The sequence below is a fragment of the Pseudophryne corroboree genome, chromosome 4 (assembly GCF_028390025.1).
Source record: "Pseudophryne corroboree isolate aPseCor3 chromosome 4, aPseCor3.hap2, whole genome shotgun sequence".
In the NCBI taxonomy this organism is placed as follows: Eukaryota; Metazoa; Chordata; class Amphibia; order Anura; family Myobatrachidae; genus Pseudophryne; species Pseudophryne corroboree.
Genome location: NC_086447.1, coordinates 879,126,577 through 879,148,079, shown reverse-complemented (window position 1 = coordinate 879,148,079; position 21,503 = coordinate 879,126,577). Strand labels below are relative to the sequence as shown.

The following is a 21,503-nucleotide window of genomic DNA, read 5'->3' as shown; positions in this document are numbered from 1 at the left end:
AGGGAATTCCGGAAGAAGTTATCCCTACGCTATTTAAAGCTAGGAAAGAAGTGAACGCAAACCATTATCACCGCATATGGCGGAAATATGTTGCGTACTGTGAGGCCAGGAAGGCCCCAAAGGAGAAATTTCAGCTACAGTAGGTCGATTTCTGCACTTCCTACAGTCAGAGGTGACTATGGGCCTAAAATTGGGTTCCATTAAGGTCCAGATTTCGGCTCTATCGATTTTCTTCCAAAATTGAACTGGCTTCACTGCCTGAAGTTCAGACATTTGTTAAGGGAGTGCTGCATAGTCAGCAACGTTTGTGCCTCCAGTGGCACCGTGGGATCTCAACGTGGTGTTGGATTTCCTGAAGTCGCATTGGGTTGAGCCACTTAAATCCGTGGAGCTATAATACCTCACGTGGAAAGTGGTCATTCTGTGGGCCTTGGCGTCGGCCAGGCGTGTATCAGAATTGGCGGCTTTGTCATACAAAAGCCCTTATCTGTATTTTATATGGATAAGGCGGAATTGAGGACTCGTTCCCAATTCCTTCCTAAGGTGGTATCAGTTTTTCATGTGAACCAACCTATTGTGGTGCCTGCGGCTACTTGGGACTTGGAGGATTCCAAGTTACTGGACGTAGTCAGGGCCCTGAAAAGTATATGTTTCCAGGACAGCTGGAGTCAGGAAAACTGACTCGCTATTTCTCCTGTATGCACCCAACAAGCTGGGTGCTCCTGCTTCTAAGCAGACGATTGCTCGCTGGATCTGTAGCACGATTCAACTTGCACATTCTGCGGCTGGACTGCCGCACCCTAAATCTGTAAAAGCCCATTCCACGAGGAAAGTGGGCTCTTCTTGGGCGGCTGCCCGAGGGGTCTCGGCTTTACAACTTTGCCGAGCTGTTACTTGGTCGGGTTAAAACATTTTTGTAAGAGTCTACAAGTTTGATACCCTGGCTGAGGAGGACCTAGAGTTTGCTCATTCGGTGCTGCAGAGTCATCCGCACTCTCCCGCCCGTTTGGGAGCTTTGGTATAATCCCCATGGTCCTTACGGAGTCCCAGCATCCACTTAGGACGTCAGAGAAAATAAAATTTTACTCACCGGTAAATCTATTTCTCGTAGTCCGTAGTGGATGCTGGGCGCCCATCCCAAGTGCGGATTGTCTGCAATACTTGTTTATAGTTATTGCCTAACTAAAGGGTTATTGTTGAGCCATCTGTTGAGAGGCTCAGTTATATTTCATACTGTTAACTGGGTATAGTATCACGAGTTATACGGTGTGATTGGTGTGGCTGGTATGAGTCTTACCCGGGATTCAAAATCCTTCCTTATTGTGTCAGCTCTTCCGGGCACAGTATCCTAACTGAGGTCTGGAGGAGGGTCTTAGTGGGAGGAGCCAGTGCACACCAGGTAGTCCTAAAGCTTTCTTTAGTTGTGCCCAGTCTCCTGCGGAGCCGCTAATCCCCATGGTCCTTACGGAGTCCCAGCATTCACTACGGACTACGAGACATAGATTTACCGGTGAGTAAAATCTTATTATTTTACATCTTTAACTACAATATGGCCCTAGTTGTTGTTTTTTTTTTTGTTTTTTGGGGGGACATCAGCACATGTAGAATGCAAAGCTGGGTGAGATCTGTTTTGGTGACTTCATGACACCTAATAATAAAGAGCCATTGGTAACATCACCTATCCAGTAGGGAGATACTGACCCCAAAATAATTTCCACATTTTATTTCTTCAAGTGACAAAATACAGTATAAGGGGGGTCATTCCGAGTTGATCGTAGCTGTGCTAAATTTAGCACAGCTTTGATCATTCATACTGACATGCAGGGGGACACCCAGCACAGGGCTAGTCCGCCCCGAATGTCTGTGCCCCCCCCCTTCCCCCCCCCCCCGCAGAAGTGCAAAGGAATCGCACAGTGGTGATGCCTTTGCACTTCAAGAGTAGCTCCCGGCCAGCGCAGCTTTAGCGTGCTGGCCAGGAGCTACTCGTCGCTCCCCGGCATGCAGCGGCTGCGTGTGACATCACGCATCCGCTGCGGCCCCCCCCCCCAATGGTCCGGCCACGCCTGCGTTGGCCGGACCACTCCCCCTAAACGGCGGTTTAACGCCACCGTTCAGCCTCCTCCCACCCAGCGTCCGCCTCTGTCTCACAGGCGATCGCTAGGCAACGACGGATGCCATGCGCCAGCGCACTGCGGCACCAGCGCATGCGCAGTTCCGACCCGATCGCTGCGCTGCAACAAACTGCATCGAGCGATCGGGTCGGAATGACCCCCAAGGTCCACATCTCTACCAGTCATAGTAACAGTTAGTGCAAATGCAATGTAAGAGAAGTTTATATTAATTATAATTGTAAAGTTATTTTTTTTTTATTCCTTAGACCCTTCACACTGACGCAGAACATTGCAGAGAGAAGTTAGAACCTGTGTCAGCTCTTATAGATGGGCTCGGCGGGGAGAAGGTCAGATGGACTCAACGATACATGGAATTCAAGGCTCAGATTACCAGGTAGAGTTTACAGCACAACTAGGTCAAACAGAATGCACACAGCGCTGTATATGGATAGATGTATAACTGTGCATTGTACTTACGCTATTTATTTGCTTTTACTAAAAGCAAATAAATAGCGTAAGTACAATGCACAGTTATTTGAGGATAGCAGCGGTACTTACAGTGCATCTGTTCTTGTTAAATAGGTATGGGGAAGCCTTCACTGGAGAGCCCCAGCTATAGCTACCATTAATGCTGCTCGGAGATAACAACTGCCAGTCATAACCTATAGTTACTAGGAATAAATACTATTTTCAGCTGAGATAGAGCTTGAAAAGCTTTGATGAACTAACTCTGTTGATCGGCCCCCTACTTTTATTAACAGTCATAATTGTATGTCTATGTAATTAATTTTCAAGCACTTACTGCTGGAGCAGTGAAATACAGCTACTTAGCATAATCCACTAATTACTGAAGTGAGTAGGATGTGCCTCCAGACCATGCTGCACCCACACCATTATACATCAGCAGGGCCGGTGCAAGGTCTCTCTGCACCCTAGGCAAAGCCTCAGCCTAGTGCTCCCTAACCAGCAACCATACCCCCACTTCCCCAACACCACCACAACCGTCACCGCCTCTCGAAAGGGAGATGCGATGGCCACTAGGTGGGCTGGAGTGAACTGCAACATTATACTTATATGAAGGGACAACACGCAAGGACTTCAAAGTGAAAAAGCATATTGTCAACAAAGTCACAAAATTTTGTCGGCACAGAGGAAGCTCTGAGGCACTAGTGCAGCCTGATAGCTGTGGCTGCTCCTAATTAGACCTGCAGCAGCATCCAGCACAGTGTAAAATGAGGAGGCCGCATACAGAGACATCCTTCAGTTTTGTGATAGATGAATTCAGTGGTGCTCTCCAGGAGCTGATGCCCCTAGGCAGCCGCCTAAACCTGCCTAATAGTAGAGCCGGCCCTGTACGTCAGTGGTAATGCCGCTTATGAGCGAGCTTCATCTGTAAGGGTCATTGCTGCATAATATATAACTATGGGGGTAATTCCAAGTTGATCGCAGCAGAATTTTTTTTAGCAGTTGGGCAAAACCATGCGCATTGCAGGGGAGGCAGATTTAACATGTGCAGAGAGAGTTAGATTTGGGTGTGGTGTGTTCAATCTGCAATCTAATTTGCAGTGTAAAAATAAAGCAGCCAGTATTTACCCTGCACAGAAACAATATAACCCACCCAAATCTAACTCTTTCTGCACATGTTATATCTGCCTCCCCTGCAATGCACATGGTTTTGCCCAACTGCTAAAAAAAATCCTGCTGCGATCAACTTGGAATTATTCCCTATGGGCCTTACTTTGCCCAATTGTTTGCTACCTAAACATGTAGGACTGGTAGAGAAGTAACATAGTAACATAGTATCTGATGTTGAAAAAAGACAATTGTCTATCGAGTTCAACCTATTTGTGGTCTCCTATGCCTGATGATTTGTCTAAAATTTTGACTGATGCTGATGTCAGCCGTTGCAATTTATCCCTTTTCTCTAACGTCCTAGTGGATGCTGGGGACTCCGTAAGGACCATGGGGAATAGACGGGCTCCGCAGGAGACAGGGCACTTTAAGAAAGAATTTGGATACTGGTGTGTTCTGGCTCCTCCCTCTATGTCCCTCCTCCAGACCTCAGTTTGAATCTGTGCCCGGACGAGCTGGGTGCTACTTAGTGAGCTCTCCTGAGCTTGCTAAAAAGAAAGTATTTTGTTAGGTTTTTTTATTTTCAGAGAGATCTGCTGGCAACAGACTCTCTGCTACGTGGGACTGAGGGGAGAGAAGCAGCCCTACTCACTGAAGATAGGTCCTGCTTCTTAGGCTACTGGACACCATTAGCTCCAGAGGGATCGTACACAGGATCGCACCCTTTGTCGTCCAATCCCGGAGCCGCGCCGCCGTCCCCCTCGCAGAGCCGGAAGACAGAAGCCGGTGACAGAAGCAAGAAGACTTCGAAATCGGCGGCAGAAGACTCCAGTCTTCATATGAGGTAGCGCACAGCACTGCAGCTGTGCGCCATTGCTCCCACACTAAACCCACATACTCCGGTCACTGTAGCGTGCAGGGCGCAGGGGGGGGCGCCCTGGGCAGCAATTAGAGACCTCTTGGCAAAAGTGGGCATATATACAGTTGGGCACTGTATATATGCATGGGCCCCCGCCATATTTTTACACAGAAACGCGGGACAGAAGCCCGCCGCTGAGGGGGCGGGGCTTCTTCCTCAGCACTCACCAGTGCCATTTTCTCTCCACAGCTCCGCTGAGAGGAAGCTCCCCAGGCTCTCCCCTGCAGAATCACGGTAGAAGAGGGTAAAAAGAGAGGGGGGGCACATAAATTTGGCGCAAAAACAGTATATACAGCAGCTACTGGGTTAACACTAAGTTACTGTGTGATTCCTGGGTCATATAGCGCTGTGGTGTGTGCTGGCATACTCTCTCTCTGTCTCTCCAAAAGGCCTTGTGGGGGAACTGTCTTCAAAAAGAGCATCCCCTGTGTGTGTGGTGTGTCGGTACGCTTGTGTCGGCATGTTTGACGAGTAAGGCTATGTGGAAGCAGAGCGGGAACAAATGAATGTGGGGTCGCCGCCGACGGCGCCGACACCCGATTGGATGGATATGTGGAAGGTTTTAAATGATAGTTACTAACTTGCATAAAAGGTTGGATAAAGCTGAAGCCTTAGGACAGCCGGGGTCTCAGCCCATGCCTGATCCTATGTCGCAGAGGCCGTCAGGGTCTCAGAAGCGCCCACTATCCCAAATTGTTGACACAGATATCGACACGGATTATGACTCCAGTGTCGATGGCGATGATGCAAAGTTACAGCCTAAAATGGCTAAAGCCATCCGTTACATGATTATAGCAATGAAGGATGTGTTGCACATCACAGAGGAAACCCCAGTCCCTGACAAGAGGGTTTATATGTATGGGGAAAAAAGGCAAGAGGTGACCTTTCCCCCTTCACATGAGTTAAATGAGTTATGTGAAAAGGCTTGGGAATCTCGAGATAGAAAACTGCAGATTTCCAAACGGATGCTTATGGCGTATCCTTTCCCGCCAACGGACAGGTTACGCTGGGAATCCTCCCCTAGGGTAGACAAAGCTTTAACACGCTTATCCAAGAGGGTAGCCCTGCCGTCACAGGATACGGCCACCCTAAAAGATGCTGCGGATAGAAAGCAGGAGGGTACCCTGAAGTCCATTTATACACATTCAGGTACCTTACTAAGGCCGGCGATTGCGTCGGCCTGGATGTGTAGTGCTGTAGCAGCATGGACGGATACCTTATCTGAGGAACTTGATACCTTGGACAAGGATACTATATTACTGACCCTGGGGCATATAAAAGACGCTGTCCTATATATGAGAGATGCTCAAAGAGACATTAGCCTACTGGGCTCTAGAATAAATGCAATGTCGATTTCTGCCAGAAGGGTCCTGTGGACTCGGCAATGGACAGGAGATGCCGACTCAAAAAGGCACATGGAGGTTTTACCTTACAAGGGTGAGGAGTTGTTTGGGGAGGGTCTCTCGGACCTGGTCTCCACAGCTACTTCTGGAAAGTCAAATTTTTTGCCATATGTTCCCTCACAACCTAAGAAAGCACCGTATTACCAAATGCAGTCCTTTCGATCACAAAAAGGCAAGAAAGTCCGAGGTGCGTCCTTTCTTGCCAGAGGCAGGGGTAGAGGAAAGAAGCTGCACAATACAGCTAGTTCCCAGGAACAGAAGTCCTCCCCGGCTTCCACTAAATCCACCGCATGACGCTGGGGCTCCACAGGCGGAGCTAGGCCCGGTGGGGGCGCGTCTCCGAAATTTCAGCCACGAGTGGGTTCACTCCCAGGTGGATCCCTGGGCTATAGAGATTGTGTCTCAGGGATACAAGCTGGAATTCGAAGAGATGGCCCCCCACCGTTACCTCAAATCGGCCCTGCCAGCTTCCCCCTTAGAGAGGGAAATAGTGTTAGCTGAAATTCACAAATTGTATCTTCAGCAGGTGGTGGTCAAGGTTCCCCTCCTTCAACAAGGAAAGGGTTACTATTCGACCATGTTTGTGGTACCGAAACCGGACGGTTCGGTCAGACCCATATTGAATTTAAAATCCCTGAACTTATACCTGAAAAGGTTCAAGTTCAAGATGGAATCGCTTAGAGCGGTCATCGCAAGCCTGGAAGGGGGGGGATTTTATGGTGTCTCTGGACATAAAGGATGCTTACCTTCATGTCCCCATTTATCCACCTCATCAGGAGTACCTCAGATTTGTGGTACAGGATTGTCATTACCAATTCCAGACGTTGCCGTTTGGTCTCTCTACGGCACCGAGAATATTTACCAAGGTAATGGCGGAAATGATGGTGCTCCTGCGACGGCAGGGAGTCACAATTATCCCGTACTTGGACGATCTCCTCATAAAGGCGAGGTCCAGAGAGCAGTTGCTGATCAGCGTAGCACGCTCTCGGGAAGTGTTACAACAGCACGGCTGGATTCTAAATATTCCAAAGTCGCAGATGATTCCTACGACTCGTCTGCCCTTCCTGGGCATGATTCTGGACACATGCCAGAAGAGGGTTTATCTCCCGATGAAGAAGGCTCAGGAGCTCATGACACTGGTCAGAGACCTATTAAAACCAAAACAGGTTTCGGTGCATCAATGCACGCGAGTCCTGGGAAAGATGGTGGCATCATACGAGGCCATTCCTTTCGGCAGGTTCCGTGCGAGGACCTTTCAATGGGATCTGTTGGACAAGTGGTCCGGATCACATCTAAAAATGCATCGGCTGATCACCCTATCCCCCAGGGCCAGGTTGTCTCTCCTGTGGTGGCTGCAGGGTGCTCACCTTCTCGAGGGCCGCAGATTCGGCATTCAGGACTGGGTCCTGGTGACCACAGACGCAAGCCTCCGAGGGTGGGGAGCAGTCACACAAAGAAGAAATTTCCAAGGGCTGTGGTCAAGTCAGGAGACTTGCCTTCACATCAATATCCTGGAACTAAGGCCATATACAACGCCCTACGTCGAGCGGAGACCCTGCTTCACGACCAATCGGTGCTGATTCAGTCAGACAACATCACCGCAGTGGCTCATGTAAACCGCCAAGGCGGCACAAGGAGCAGGGTGGCGATGGCGGAAGCCACCAGAATTCTTCGCTGGGCGGAGAATCACGTAAGAGCACTGTCAGCAGTGTTCATTCCTGGAGTGGACAACTGGGAAGCAGACTTCCTCAGCAGGCACGACCTCCACCCGGGAGAGTAGGGACTTCATCAAGAAGTCTTAGCGCAGATTGCAGGTCGGTGGGAACTGCCATAAGTAGACATGATGGCATCCCGCCTCAACAAAAAGCTACAGAGGTATTGCGCCTCAGGCGATAGCTGTAGACGCACTAGTGACACCGTGGGTGTTCCAGTCGGTCTATGTATTTCCTCCTCTTCCTCTCATACCCAAGGTGCTGAGAATCATAAGAAGAAGAGGAGTTAGAACAATACTCATTGTTCCGGATTGGCCAAGAAGGACTTGGTATCCAGAGCTGCAAGAAATGCTCACAGAGGACCCTTGGCCTCTGCCTCTAAGACAGGACTTGTTGCAACAGGGGCCCTGTCTGTTCCAAGACTTACCGCGGCTGCGTTTGACGGCATGGCGGTTGAACGCCGGATCCTAGCAGAAAAAGGCATTCCGGATGAGGTTATTCCTACGCTGATAAAGGCTAGGAAGGACGTGACGGCTAAACATTATCACCGTATATGGCGAAAAAATGTTGCTTGGTGTGAGGCTAGGAATGCCCCTACGGAGGAATTCCAGCTGGGCCGTTTCCTTCACTTCCTACAGTCGGGAGTGTATTTGGGCCTAAAATTGGGTTCCATTAAGGTCCAGATTTCGGCCCTATCCAATTTCTTTCAAAAAGAACTGGCTTCTCTACCTGAAGTTCAGACGTTTTGTAAAGGGAGTGCTGCATATTGAGCCCCCTTTTGTACCTCCAGTGGCACCTTGGGATCTTAACGTGGTGTTGAGTTTCCTAAAGTCACACTGGTTTGAGCCACTTAAGACCGTGGAGTTAAAATTTCTCACGTGGAAGGTGGTCATGCTATTAGCCTTGGCTTCAGCTAGGCGTGTGTCAGAATTAGCGGCTTTGTCACATAAAAGCCCCTATCTGGTTTTCCATATGGACAGGGCAGAATTGCGGACCCGTCGCAATTTCTGCCAAAGGTGGTGTCATCTTTTCATATGAACCAACCTATTGTGGTGCCTGTGGCTACTCGTGACTTGGAGGATTCTGAGTTACTTGATGTGGTCAGGGCTTTGAAAGTTTATGTAGCCAGAACGGCTAGGGTCAGGAAAACAGAATCTTTGTTTATCCTGTATGCTTCCAACAAGCTTGGTGCTCCTGCTTCAAAGCAAACTATTGCTCACTGGATCTGTAACACGATTCAGCAGGCTCATTCTGCGGCTGGATTGCCGCTGCCAAAATCAGTTAAGGCCCATTCCACTAGGAAGGTGGGCTCTTCTTGGGCGGCTGCCTGAGGGGTCTCAGCATTACAGCTTTGCCGAGCGGCTACTTGGTCAGGTTCAAACACTTTTGCAAAGTTCTACAAGTTTGATACCCTGGCTGAGGAGGACCTTGTGTTTGCTCATACGGTGCTGCAGAGTCATCCGCACTCTCCCGCCCGTTTGGGAGCTTTGGTATAATCCCCATGGTCCTTACGGAGTCCCCAGCATCCACTAGGACGACAGAGAAAATAAGATTTTACTTACCGGTAAATCTATTTCTCGTAGTCCGTAGTGGATGCTATGCGCCCGTCCCAAGTGCGGACTTCTTCTGCAATACTTGTATATAGTTATTGCTTAAATAAGGGTTATGTAATGGTTGCATCAGGGTTGATCTGATGCTCCGTTGTTGTTCATACTGTTAACTGGGTAAGTTTATCACAAGTTATACGGTGTGATTGGTGTGACTGGTATGAGTCTTGCCCTGGATTCCAAAATCCTTTCCTTGTACTGTCAGCTCTTCCGGGCACAGTTTCTCTAACTGAGGTCTGGAGGAGGGACATAGAGGGAGGAGCCAGAGCACACCAGTATCCAAATTCTTTCTTAAAGTGACCTGTCTCCTGCGGAGCCCGTCTATTCCCCATGGTCCTTACGGAGTCCCCAGCATCCACTACGGACTACGAGAAATAGATTTACCGGTAAGTAAAATCTTATTTTTATAGTAACTATAGTGCGTGACTATGCACCATAACCCTGGATATCCTTATCCATTAGGAATTTATCTAACCCATTCTTAAAGGTGTTGACAGAGTCCACCATTACAACTCCCTCAGGCAGGGAATTCCAAACACGTATTGTCCTTACCGTGAAAAAGCCTTTACGACGTATTGTGCGGAATCTCATCTCCTCTAACCAGAGCGAGTGTCCACAAGTCCTATGTTTTGATCTGGCCAAAAACAGGTCCTGCGCAAGCTCTATATATTGTCCCCTTATATATTTGTAGATGTTGATCGTATCCCATCTTAGTCTCCTCTTTTCCAATGTAAACATGCCTAGTCTTTCAAGCCTTTCCTTGTATTCCATCGTCTCCATGCCCTTAATTAGTTTGGTCGCCCTCCTCTGAACCTTTTCTTGCTCCAGGATATTCTTTTTGTAGTACAGTGCCCAGAATTGTACACAGTTTTCAAGGTGTGGCCTCACTAGTGATTAATATAACGGGAGTATTACACCCTCGTCCCTTGCATCAATTCCCCGTTTTATGCATGCTAGTATCTTATTAGCCTTCTTTGCTGCCATCCTACTGTACTGTACTGTGAAGCCAGATCTACAGATTGTCAAATGATTCCTTCATTGTGTACTTACTGTGCATTGTGACACTTTATAAGTACACTTAATATGATCACATATTTCTCTTACGTCCTAGAGGATGCTGGGGTCCACATTAGTACCATGGGGTATAGACGGGTCCTCCAGGAGCTATTGGCACTTTAAGAGTTTGAGAGTGTGGGCTGGCTCCTCCTTCTATGCCTCTCCTACCAGACTCAGTTTAGAAAATGTGCCCGGAGTAGCCGGTCACAGTTAGGGGAGCTCTCCAGATTTTTCCTAGTAACAAGTTTGTTAGAGTTTTTTATTTTACAGGGAGGCTGCTGGCAACAGCCTCCCAACAGTGAGGGACTAAGAGGGGGAGCAGTGTCTGCCCTGTGGGGTCTGAGCCACTGTCTCCGCTGACTGGACATTGAGCACCAGAGGGGTTGGATCGCTCCCCGCCACAGGGGATCGCTCGCCCCAGCAGCATGCCACCGCCCCCTTACAGAGCTGAAGAAGTGGCGAGTGAGACACCGACCCCCCTAGCAAGCGGGGGACCGGTGTGAAGATGGCGGCAGCGGGGAGGGAGCGCAGTATTAACTGCGCTCCTGGGAAGGCTCAGCGGTACATGGTGCGGCGCTGTGAGGGGCGCCTGGGCCAGCGCTTACCCCATACACTGGTCCAGAAGCCTGTCGGGGTCCTCGACTAATTCCTCGACTGTCGGGGTCCAGCACTAATTCCTCAGGCCATGAAGAGCGGGAAGACAGCGCCATTAATGGGGCGGAGCTTCTCCTCAGAGCAGACCCAGCAGCGTTTCAGCGCCATTTTCCTGCCTGCACAGCGCTGAGAAGGAGAATAAGGTCCCTCCACAGCAACTCCAGCTATCTGTAAACGGTACCAGGGGGTTGTAGAAGGGAGGGGAGGCTGTAATACGACTGTGTGTCCTATTAAGGTGCACAGTCAGCGCTGACAAGGGGTCTCCCTTTGGTAAAAGGGCTGTGTGTGGGTTGGCTCCAATCTCTGTGTCTCTCTTGCCATTCTTGGGGGGAAACTCTGTCTGCCCCCACCTGTGTGTGTGTAGAGTGTTTGGTGGTCTCCTTTAGCTATGTCCAGGGACACTGTGTCATATGCTGCAGAGGATTTGTCCTCCCAGGATGATCCCATTCCATGTAATCAGGATAGCACTGGTTTAGCACAGATAACCAGCAAGGGAGCCTGAGTGGTTTTCCTCTACCAAATCGTGGATTTCTCAGATTTCTGACAGGGTTGCAAGTAATGAATCTGCAACGCAGGTATTACGGCAGTATGGCCGGTTTCTGGTACCTCAGGACGCTCCGCTATATACCCCCATAAGCGTGCGCTTGTGCATGTCACACAAGACGACACAGATACCAATACTGACACCAGAGATAGTGATGGTGATGTGTCGCGGGGGTCCGCATCTCTTTCAAAAGGGGTGCAACTGATGATAGAGGCTATCAGGAATGTGTGCAATATTAATGATACCACACCTGACAAGGTTGAGGAGACCTTTTTCACTGAAAATAAAAAAGCCTCGCTAACCTTTCCTGCATCAAAGGAATTGAATGCTATATTTGAGAAAGCATGGGAAAACCCTGAGAAAAAATTCCAGATCCCGAAACGGATACAGGTGGCGTTTCCTTTCCCTGAGGATAGAAAAAAATGGGAAAAAACGCCGATTGTTGACGCATCTGTGTCCAGTCTCTCAAAGAAGGTGGTTTTACCTGTTCCAGGATCTACCGCCTTAAAGGAGCCGGCTGATCGGAAAATTGATAACACACTTAAATCAATGGGGGTCATTCCGAGTTGATCGCTCGCTGCCGATTTTCGCAGCATAGCGATCAGGTAAAAAAATGGCAAAACTGCGCATGCGTATGGGCCGCAGTGCGCACGCGCGACGTACTTTCACACAAAACCATGCCGTTTTACACAAGGTCTAGCGACTCTTTTCCGTCGCTCTGTTGATCGGTGAGTGATTGACAGGAAGTGTGTGTTTCTGGGTGGTAACTGACCGTTTTCCGGGAGTGTGCTAAAAAACGCAGGCGTGCCTGGGGAAACGGGGGAGTGGCTGACTGAACGCAGGGCGTGTTTGTGACGTCAAAGCAGGAACTAAACAGACTGAAGTGATCGCAAGGAAGGAGTAGGTCTGAAGCCACTCTAAAACTGCTTGAAAAATAAATCAGCACTGTTCTGCTAACCTTTCGTTCGCACTTCTGCTAAGATACACTCCCAGAGGGCGGCGGCTTAGCGTTTGCACTGCTGCTAAAAACAGCTAGCAAGCGATCAACTCGGAATGAGGGCCAATGTAAACTGCTTCAGGGGCCATATTACGTCCCACTATTGCTAGTGCATGGATTGCAAAGGCTATAGTAAAGTGGTTGGCTACCTTACTTGAGGATTTGGATACGATGGATAAGGATGATGTTGCATTATTTTTACGCAACATACATGATTCAGCAGGTTTTATGGTAGAATCCATATCTTCCATGTCTGTTTCAGCTAGTCGGGGACTGTGGCCTCGCCAGTGGTCAGCCGACGCGGAATCCAGAAAGAGTGTGGAGTCCCTACACTATACAGGTCAGGTTCTCTTTGGGGAAGCTCTAGACGTGTGGATATCCACCGCTACAGCAGGTAAGTCTCCGTTTCTTCCCTCAGCAGCACCTGCTTCGAAGAAATCCTTCTCTTCATCTGCAACACAGTCCTTTCGGCCTAACAAGCCTAGAAAGGCCAGACCGTCCAATACCTTCTTTAGGGGAGGTTTAGTTAAGTCCAAGAAACCTGCTGCTGCAGGTTCCCAGGAACAAAAGCTTGCTTCAGGTACACCAAAGTCCTCCGCATGACGGTGGACCGCATGGCCTGGAGGTGGGGCCAGTGGGAGCGAGACTCAGACAAATCAGTCACGTCTGGGTATCGTCCGGCCTGGATCCCTGGGTGATAGAAATTGTATCCCAGGGATCCAGGCTGGAATTTCAAAGTCTCCCTCCTCATCGTTTTTTCAAATCAGGCTTGCCAGCTCTGTTGGCAGACAGCACTGTATTACAAGAAGCTGTCCAAAAGCTGGTGGATGCACAGGTCATTGTGCCAGTTCCTACTCAGCAGACCACAGGTTACTATTCGAACCTTTTCGTGGTACCGAAACCGTATGGTTCGGTCAGGCCCATTCTGATCCTAAAATCATTGAACCCCTTTCTAAAGGAGTTCAAGTTCAAGATGGAGTCTCTCAGGACGGTGATATCAGGTCTGGAAGAAGGGGAATTCCTGGTATTCCTGGATATCAAGGATGCGTACCTCCACATACCGATATGGCTGCCGCATCAGGCTTTTCTCCGTTTCGCATTGCTGGACTGTCATTTCCAGTTCCAGGCTGTGCCATTCGGCCTCTCCACAGCACCGAGTGTGTTTACCAAGGTGATGGCAGAGATGATGGTTCTCCTCCGCAAACAAGTGGTGAACATTATTCCATATCTGGACGATCTGCTGATAAAGGCATCGTCCAAGGAGAAGCTGCTGCATTCCATTGTTCTCACAACACACCTCCTCAAGAGTCACGGGGGTATAGTTACAAAGATTCGTGTTTTGGCCGTTTTGAAGGGTGTTTGATCTCGAATGGTATCGGGTGCATTTTACTGCAACTTTTTGAATCCTGATATGGTCATTCACTAAGCTGCCGACTTCTACCAATTCGTATTTTCCGATGTCGATGTGATTCGTAATGTCAGGCAGTGTTTTACGGGAGTGATGAGTAAAACACTGCCTGACAAAACACAAGGAATCCCGGCTGGATCTGTGAGATCCGTGCAGGGCTTCATTGTGTACCTTAAAAATGTGTTTAAAGTCTTTAAAAATCTGGAAAAAAAATGCGTGGGGTCCCCCCTCCTAAGCACAACCAGCCTCGGCTCGTTGAGCCGGTCCTGGTTGAAAAAATATGGGGGGGAAAATGACAGGGGTTCCCCCATATTTCTCTGACGTCCTAGTGGATGCTGGGGACTCCGTAAGGACCATGGGGAATAGACGGGCTCCGCAGGAGACTGGGGACTCTATAAGAAAGATTTGGTACTATCTGGTGTGCACTGGCTCCTCCCTCTATGCCCCTCCTCCAGTCCTCAGTTAGATTTCTGTGCCCGGCCCGAGCTGGTTGCACACTAGGAGCTCTCCTGAGCTTCTAGAAAGAAAGTTTAAATTAGGTTTTTTATTTTACAGTGAGACCTGCTGGCAACAGGCTCACTGCATCGAGGGACTAAGGGGAGAAGAAGCGAACTTACCTGCTTGCAGCTAGCTTGGGCTTCTTAGGCTACTGGACACCATTCGCTCCAGAGGGATCGACCGCAGGACCCGTCCTTGGTGTTCGTTCCCGGAGCCGCGCCGCCGTCCCCCTTACAGAGCCAGAAGCATGAAGATGGTCCGGAAAATCGGCGGCAGAAGACTTCAGTCTTCACCAAGGTAGCGCACAGCACTGCAGCTGTGCGCCATTGCTCCTCATACACACTTCACACTCCGGTCACTGAGGGTGCAGGGCGCTGGGGGGGGGGGCGCCCTGAGCAGCAATAATATCACCTTGGCTGGCAAAATAACCACAATATATAGCCCCAGAGGCTATATATGTGGTAATTACCCCTGCCAGAATACAGAAAAAAGCGTGAGAAAAGGCCGCCGAAAAAGGGGCGGAGCCATCTCCCTCAGCACACTGGCGCCATTATTCCCTCACAGTTCCGCTGGAAGGAAGCTCCCTGACTCTCCCCTGCAGTCTACACTACAGAAAGGGTAAAAAGAGAGGGGGGCACTAAATTTGGGCGCAGTTTAAAACAATAAGCAGCTATAAAGGGCCATAATTCAATTAGTCCCTGTATTATTATAGCGCTCTGGTGTGTGCTGGCATACTCTCTCTCTGTCTCCCCAAAGGGCTTTTGTGGGGTCCTGTCTCCTTTAAGAGCATTCCCTGTGTGTGTGCGGTGTGTCGGTACGGCTGTGTCGACATGTTTGATGAGGAGACTTATGTGGAGGCGGAGCAGATGCCTATAAATGTGTTGTCACCCCCTGCGGGGCAGACACCTGAGTGGATGGACTTATGGAAGGAATTACGTGCAAGTGTCGACTCCTTACATAAAAAATTTGACGACATGCCAAATGCGGGACAGCCGGCTTCTCAGCTCGTGCCTGCCCAGACGATTCAAAGGCCGTCAGGGGCCCTGAAACGACCACTACCTCAGATGGCAGACACAGATGTCGACACGGATACTGATGCAAGTGTCGACGACGATGAGTCAAATTTAATGTCCACTAGGGCCATTTGTGGCATGATTGAGGCAATGAAAGAGGTATTACACCTTTCTGATATAATCCCAGGTACCTCAAAAAAGGGTATTATGTTTGGGGAGAAAAAACTACCAATAGTTTTTCCCCCATCTGAGGAATTGAATGATGTGTGTGAAGAAGCGTGGGCTTTCCCCGATAAAAAATTGGTGATTTCAAAAAAATTACTAATGGCGTTCCCTTTCTCGCCAGAGGATAGGTCACGTTGGGAAACTCCCCCTAGGGTGGATAAAGCGCTCACACGTTTGTCTAAAAAGGTGGCACTACCGTCTCCGGATACGGCCGCCCTAAAGGAACCTGCTGATAGAAAGCAGGAGGCTATCCTAAAATCTATATACACACACACACTGGTGTTATACTGAGACCAGCTATTGCTTCAGCCTGGATGTGCAGTGCTGCTGCTGCTTGGTCAGATTCCCTGTCGGAAAATATTGACACCCTAGACAGAGACACTATATTGCTAACCACAGAGCATATAAAAGACTCAGTCTTATACATGAGAGATGCACAGAGGGAGATCTGCCGGCTGGCATCTAGAATAAGTGCATTGTCCATTTCTGCTAGGAGAGGCTTATGGACTCGGCAGTGGACAGGAGATGCAGATTCTAAAAGGCACATGGAAGTTTTGCCTTATAAGGGTGAGGAGTTATTCGGGGACGGTCTCTCAGACCTTGTTTCCACAGCAACAGCTGGGAAGTCTGCATTTTTGCCCCATGTCCCCTCACAGCCTAAGAAAGCACCGTATTACCAAGTACAGTCCTTTCGACCCCAGAAAAACAGGCGGGGAAAAGGCGGGTCCTTTCTGTCTAGAGGCAGAGGAAGGGGGAAAAAGCTGCAACACACAGCAGGTTCCCAGGACCAAAAGTCCTCCCCCGCTTCTTCCAAATCCGCCGCATGACGGTGGGGCTCCACAGGCGGAGCCAGGTACGGTGGGGGGCCGCCTCAAGAATTTCAGCGATCAGTGGGCTCGCTCACGGGTGGATCCCTGGATCCTTCAAGTAGTATCTCAGGGGTACAAGCTGGAATTCGAGGCGCCTCCCCCCCGCCGTTTCCTCAAATCGGCCTTACCGACGACTCCCTCGGGCAGGGAGGCTGTGCTAGAGGCCATTCACAAGCTGTATTCCCAGCAGGTGATAGTCAAGGTACCCCTACTTCAACAAGGCCGGGGCTACTATTCCACACTGTTTGTGGTACCGAAACCAGACGGTTCGGTGAGACCCATTTTAAATTTGAAATCCTTGAACACTTACATAACAAAATTCAAGTTCAAGATGGAATCGCTCAGGGCGGTTATTGCAAGCCTGGACGAGGGGGATTACATGGTATCCCTGGACATCAAGGATGCTTACCTGCATGTCCCCATTTACCTTCCTCACCAGGAGTACCTCAGATTTGTGGTACAGGATTGCCATTACCAATTCCAGACACTACCGTTTGGACTGTCCACGGCACCGAGGGTGTTTACCAAAGTAATGGCAGAAATGATGATACTCCTTCGAAAAAAGGGAGTTTTAATTATCCCGTACTTGGATGATCTCCTTATAAAGGCGAGGTCCAGGGAGCAGTTACTGGTCGGAGTAGCACTATCTCGGGAAGTGCTACAACAGCATGGCTGGATTCTAATTCCAAAGTCACAACTGGTTCCTTCCACTCGCTTACTGTTCCTGGGGATGATTTTGGACACAGAACTGAAAAAAGTGTTTCTCCCGCAGGAGAAAGCCAAGGAGCTGTCATCTCTAGTCAGAGACCTCCTAAAACCGAAACGGGTATCGGTGCATCACTGCACACGAGTCCTGGGAAAAATGGTGGCTTCATACGAAGCAATTCCATTCGGCAGGTTCCATGCGAGGACCTTCCAGTGGGACCTCTTGGACAAGTGGTCGGGATCGCATCTTCAGATGCATCAACTGATAACCCTGTCTCCAAGGACCAGGGTGTCTCTACTGTGGTGGCTGCAGAGTGCTCATCTTCTAGAGGGCCGCAGATTCGGCATACAGGACTGGGTCCTGGTGACCACGGATGCCAGCCTTCGAGGCTGGGGAGCAGTCACACAGGGAAGAAACTTCCAAGGACTATGGTCAAGTCAGGAGACTTCCCTACACATAAATATTCTGGAACTGAGGGCCATTTACAATGCCCTAAGTCAGGCAAAACCCCTGCTTCAAAATCAGCCGGTACTGATCCAGTCAGACAACATCACGGCAGTCGCCCATGTGAACCGACAGGGCGGCACAAGAAGCAGGATGGCGATGGCAGAAGCCACAAGGATTCTCCGATGGGCGGAAAATCACGTACTAGCACTGTCAGCAGTGTTCATTCCGGGAGTGGACAACTGGGAAGCAGACTTCCTCAGCAGACACGTCCTACACCCGGGAGAGTGGGGACTTCATCCAGAAGTCTTCCTACTGTTGGTAAACCGTTGGGAAAGGCCACAGGTGGACATGATGGCGTCCCGCCTCAACAAAAAGCTAAAGAGATATTGCGCCAGGTCAAGGGACCCTCAGGCGATAGCTGTGGACGCTCTAGTGACACCGTGGGTGTACCAGTCGGTTTATGTGTTCCCTCCTCTGCCTCTCATACCAAAGGTACTGAGAATAATAAGAAGGCGAGGAGTAAGAACGATACTCGTGGTTCCGGATTGGCCAAGAAGGGCTTGGTACCCAGAACTTCAAGAAATGATATCAGAGGACCCATGGCCTCTACCGCTCAGACAGGATCTGCTACAGCAGTGGCCCTGTCTGTTCCAAGACTTACCGCGGCTGCGTTTGACGGCATGGCGGTTGAATTCCGGATCCTAAAGGAAAAGGGCATTCCGGAGGAAGTCATTCCTACGCTGATAAAAGCCAGGAAAGAAGTAACCGCGAACCATTATCACCGTATTTGGCGAAAATATGTTGCGTGGTGTGAGGCCAGGAAGGCCCCAACAGAGGAATTTCAGCTGGGTCGTTTTCTGCACTTCCTACAGTCGGGAGTGACTATGGGCCTAAAATTGGGTTCCATTAAGGTCCAGATTTCGGCCCTGTCAATTTTCTTCCAGAAAGAACTGGCTTCACTGCCTGAAGTTCAGACTTTTGTAAAGGGAGTGCTTCATATTCAGCCCCCTTTTGTGCCTCCCGTGGCACCTTGGGATCTCAATGTGGTGTTGAGTTTCCTAAAATCACATTGGTTTGAACCACTTAAAACTGTGGATCTGAAATATCTCACGTGGAAAGTGGTCATGTTATTGGCCTTGGCTTCGGCCAGGCGTGTGTCGGAATTGGCGGCTTTGTCTTGTAAAAGCCCTTATCTGATTTTTCATATGGATAGGGCAGAATTGAGGACTCGTCCCCAGTTTCTCCCTAAGGTGGTATCTGCTTTTCACTTGAACCAACCTATTGTGGTGCCTGCGGCTACTAGGGACTTGGAGGATTCCAAGTTACTGGATGTAGTCAGGGCCTTGAAACTTTATGTTTCCAGGACGGCTGGAGTCAGGAACACTGACTCGCTTTTTGTCCTGTATGCACCCAACAAGATAGGTGCTCCTGCTTCTAAGCAGACTATTGCTCGCTGGATTTGTAGCACAATTCAGCTGGTGCATTCTGCGGCTGGATTGCCGCATCCTAAATCAGTGAAAGCCCATTCCACGAGGAAAGTGGGCTCATCTTGGGCGGCTGCCCGAGGGGTCTCGGCTTTACAACTTTGCCGAGCTGCAACTTGGTCAGGGGCAAACACGTTTGCTAAATTCTACAAATTTGATACCCTGGCTGAGGAGGACCTTGAGTTCTCTCATTCGGTGCTGCAGAGTCATCCGCACTCTCCAGCCCGTTTGGGAGCTTTGGTATAATCCCCATGGTCCTTACGGAGTCCCCAGCATCCACTAGGACGTCAGAGAAAATAAGATTTTACTCACCGGTAAATCTATTTCTCGTAGTCCGTAGTGGATGCTGAGCGCCCATCCCAAGTGCGGATTGTCTGCAATACTTATATATAGTTATTGCCTAACTAAAGGGTTATTGTTGAGCCATCTGTTGAGAGGCTCTGTTATATTTCATACTGTTAACTGGGTATAGTATCACGAGTTATATGGTGTGATTGGTGTGGCTGGTATGAGTCTTACCCGGGATTCAAAATCCTTCCTTATTGTGTCAGCTCTTCCGGGCACAGTATCCTAACTGAGGTCTGGAGGAGGGGCATAGAGGGAGGAGCCAGTGCACACCAGATAGTACCAAATCTTTCTTATAGAGTGCCCAGTCTCCTGCGGAGCCCGTCTATTCCCCATGGTCCTTACGGAGTCCCCAGCATCCACTACGGACTACGAGAAATAGATTTACCGGTGAGCAAAATCTTATTTTCATCAACCAGCACCGGGCTCTGGGCCTGGTCCTGGTTCCAAAAATACGGGGGACAAAAAGCGTAGGGGTCCCCTGTATTTTTAAAACCAGCACCGGGCTCCACTAGCCAGGTACATAATGCCACAGCCGGGGGACACTTTTATAGTGGTCCCGGCGGCCCTGGCATTACATACCCAACTAGTCACCCCTGGCCGGGGTACCCTGGAGGAGTGGGAACCCCTTAAATCAAGGGGTCCCCCCCCCCTCCAGCCACCCAAGGGCCAGGGGTGAAGCCCGAGGCTGTCCCCCCCATCCAAGGGCGGCGGATGGGGGATGGGGGGCTGATAGCCAAGTGTAAAAAATGTGAATATTGTTTTTAGTAGCAGTACTACAAGTCCCAGCAAGCCTCCCCCGCAAGCTGGTACTTGGAGAACCACAAGTACCAGCATGTGGTGGAAAACCGGGCCCGCTGGTACCTGTAGTACTACTACTAAAAAAATACCCCCCAAAAAACAGGACACACACACACCGTGACAGTATAAATTTATTACATACATGCACACCTCCAAACATACATACTTACCTATGTTCACACGAGGCTTGGTCCTCTTCTCCATGTAGAATCCTTGGGGTACCTGTGAAAAAAATTATACTCACATAATCCAGTGTAGCTTCTGTCCTAATCCAGGTTCCCACTCTACCAGGGTACCCCGGCCAGGGGTGACTAGTTGGGTATGTAATGCCAGGGCCGCTGGGACCACTATAAAAGTGTCCCCCGGCTGTGGCATTATGTACCTGGCTAGTGGAGCCCGGTGCTGGTTTTAAAAATACGGGGGACCCCTACGCTTTTTGTCCCCCGTATTTTTGGAACCAGGACCAGGCGCAGAGCCCGGTGCTGGTTGATGAAATATGGGGGAACCCCTGTCATATTTTTTCAACCAGGACCAGCTCAAAGAGCCCGAGGCTGGTTATGCTTAGGAGGGGGGACCCCACGCAATTTTTTTTTTCTGTTTTTACACTATACAGACCCTTTCCCATAGATAACCATGCACAGATCTCACTGATCTGTGCATGGTTATCCAAACTCGACTGGAAAAAGCAGGTCTATTTTCTCTATCGTCCTAGTGGATGCTGGGGTTCCTGAAAGGACCATGGGGAATAGCGGCTCCGCAGGAGACAGGGCACAAAAAGTAAAGCTTTAGGATCAGGTGGTGTGCACTGGCTCCTCCCCCTATGACCCTCCTCCAAGCCTCAGTTAGATTTTTGTGCCCGGCCGAGAAGGGTGCAATCTAGGTGGCTCTCCTAAAGAGCTGCTTAGAAAAGTTTAGCTTAGGTTTTTTATTTTACAGTGAGTCCTGCTGGCAACAGGATCACTGCAACGAGGGACTTAGGGGAGAAGAAGTGAACTCACCTGCGTGCAGGATGGATTGGCTTCTTTGGCTACTGGACATTAGCTCCAGAGGGACGATCACAGGTACAGCCTGGATGGTCACCGGAGCCTCGCCGCCGGCCCCCTTGCAGATGCTGAAAAGAGAAGAAGGTCCA

The 21,503-nt window shown here is 49.7% G+C and overlaps 1 protein-coding gene across 1 annotated transcript in view; it reads left to right on the top strand.

The window, feature by feature from the left end:
• The window catches only part of DNAH8 (dynein axonemal heavy chain 8), a 1,853,457-nt gene that overhangs the window by 1,632,414 nt on the left and 199,540 nt on the right, over positions 1 to 21,503 (top strand). Inside the window, exon 72 of the mRNA XM_063918852.1 lies at positions 2,378 to 2,505. Within this exon, the coding sequence (XP_063774922.1) occupies positions 2,378 to 2,505 (128 nt within the window). The remainder of the gene's footprint in view (positions 1 to 2,377; positions 2,506 to 21,503) is intronic.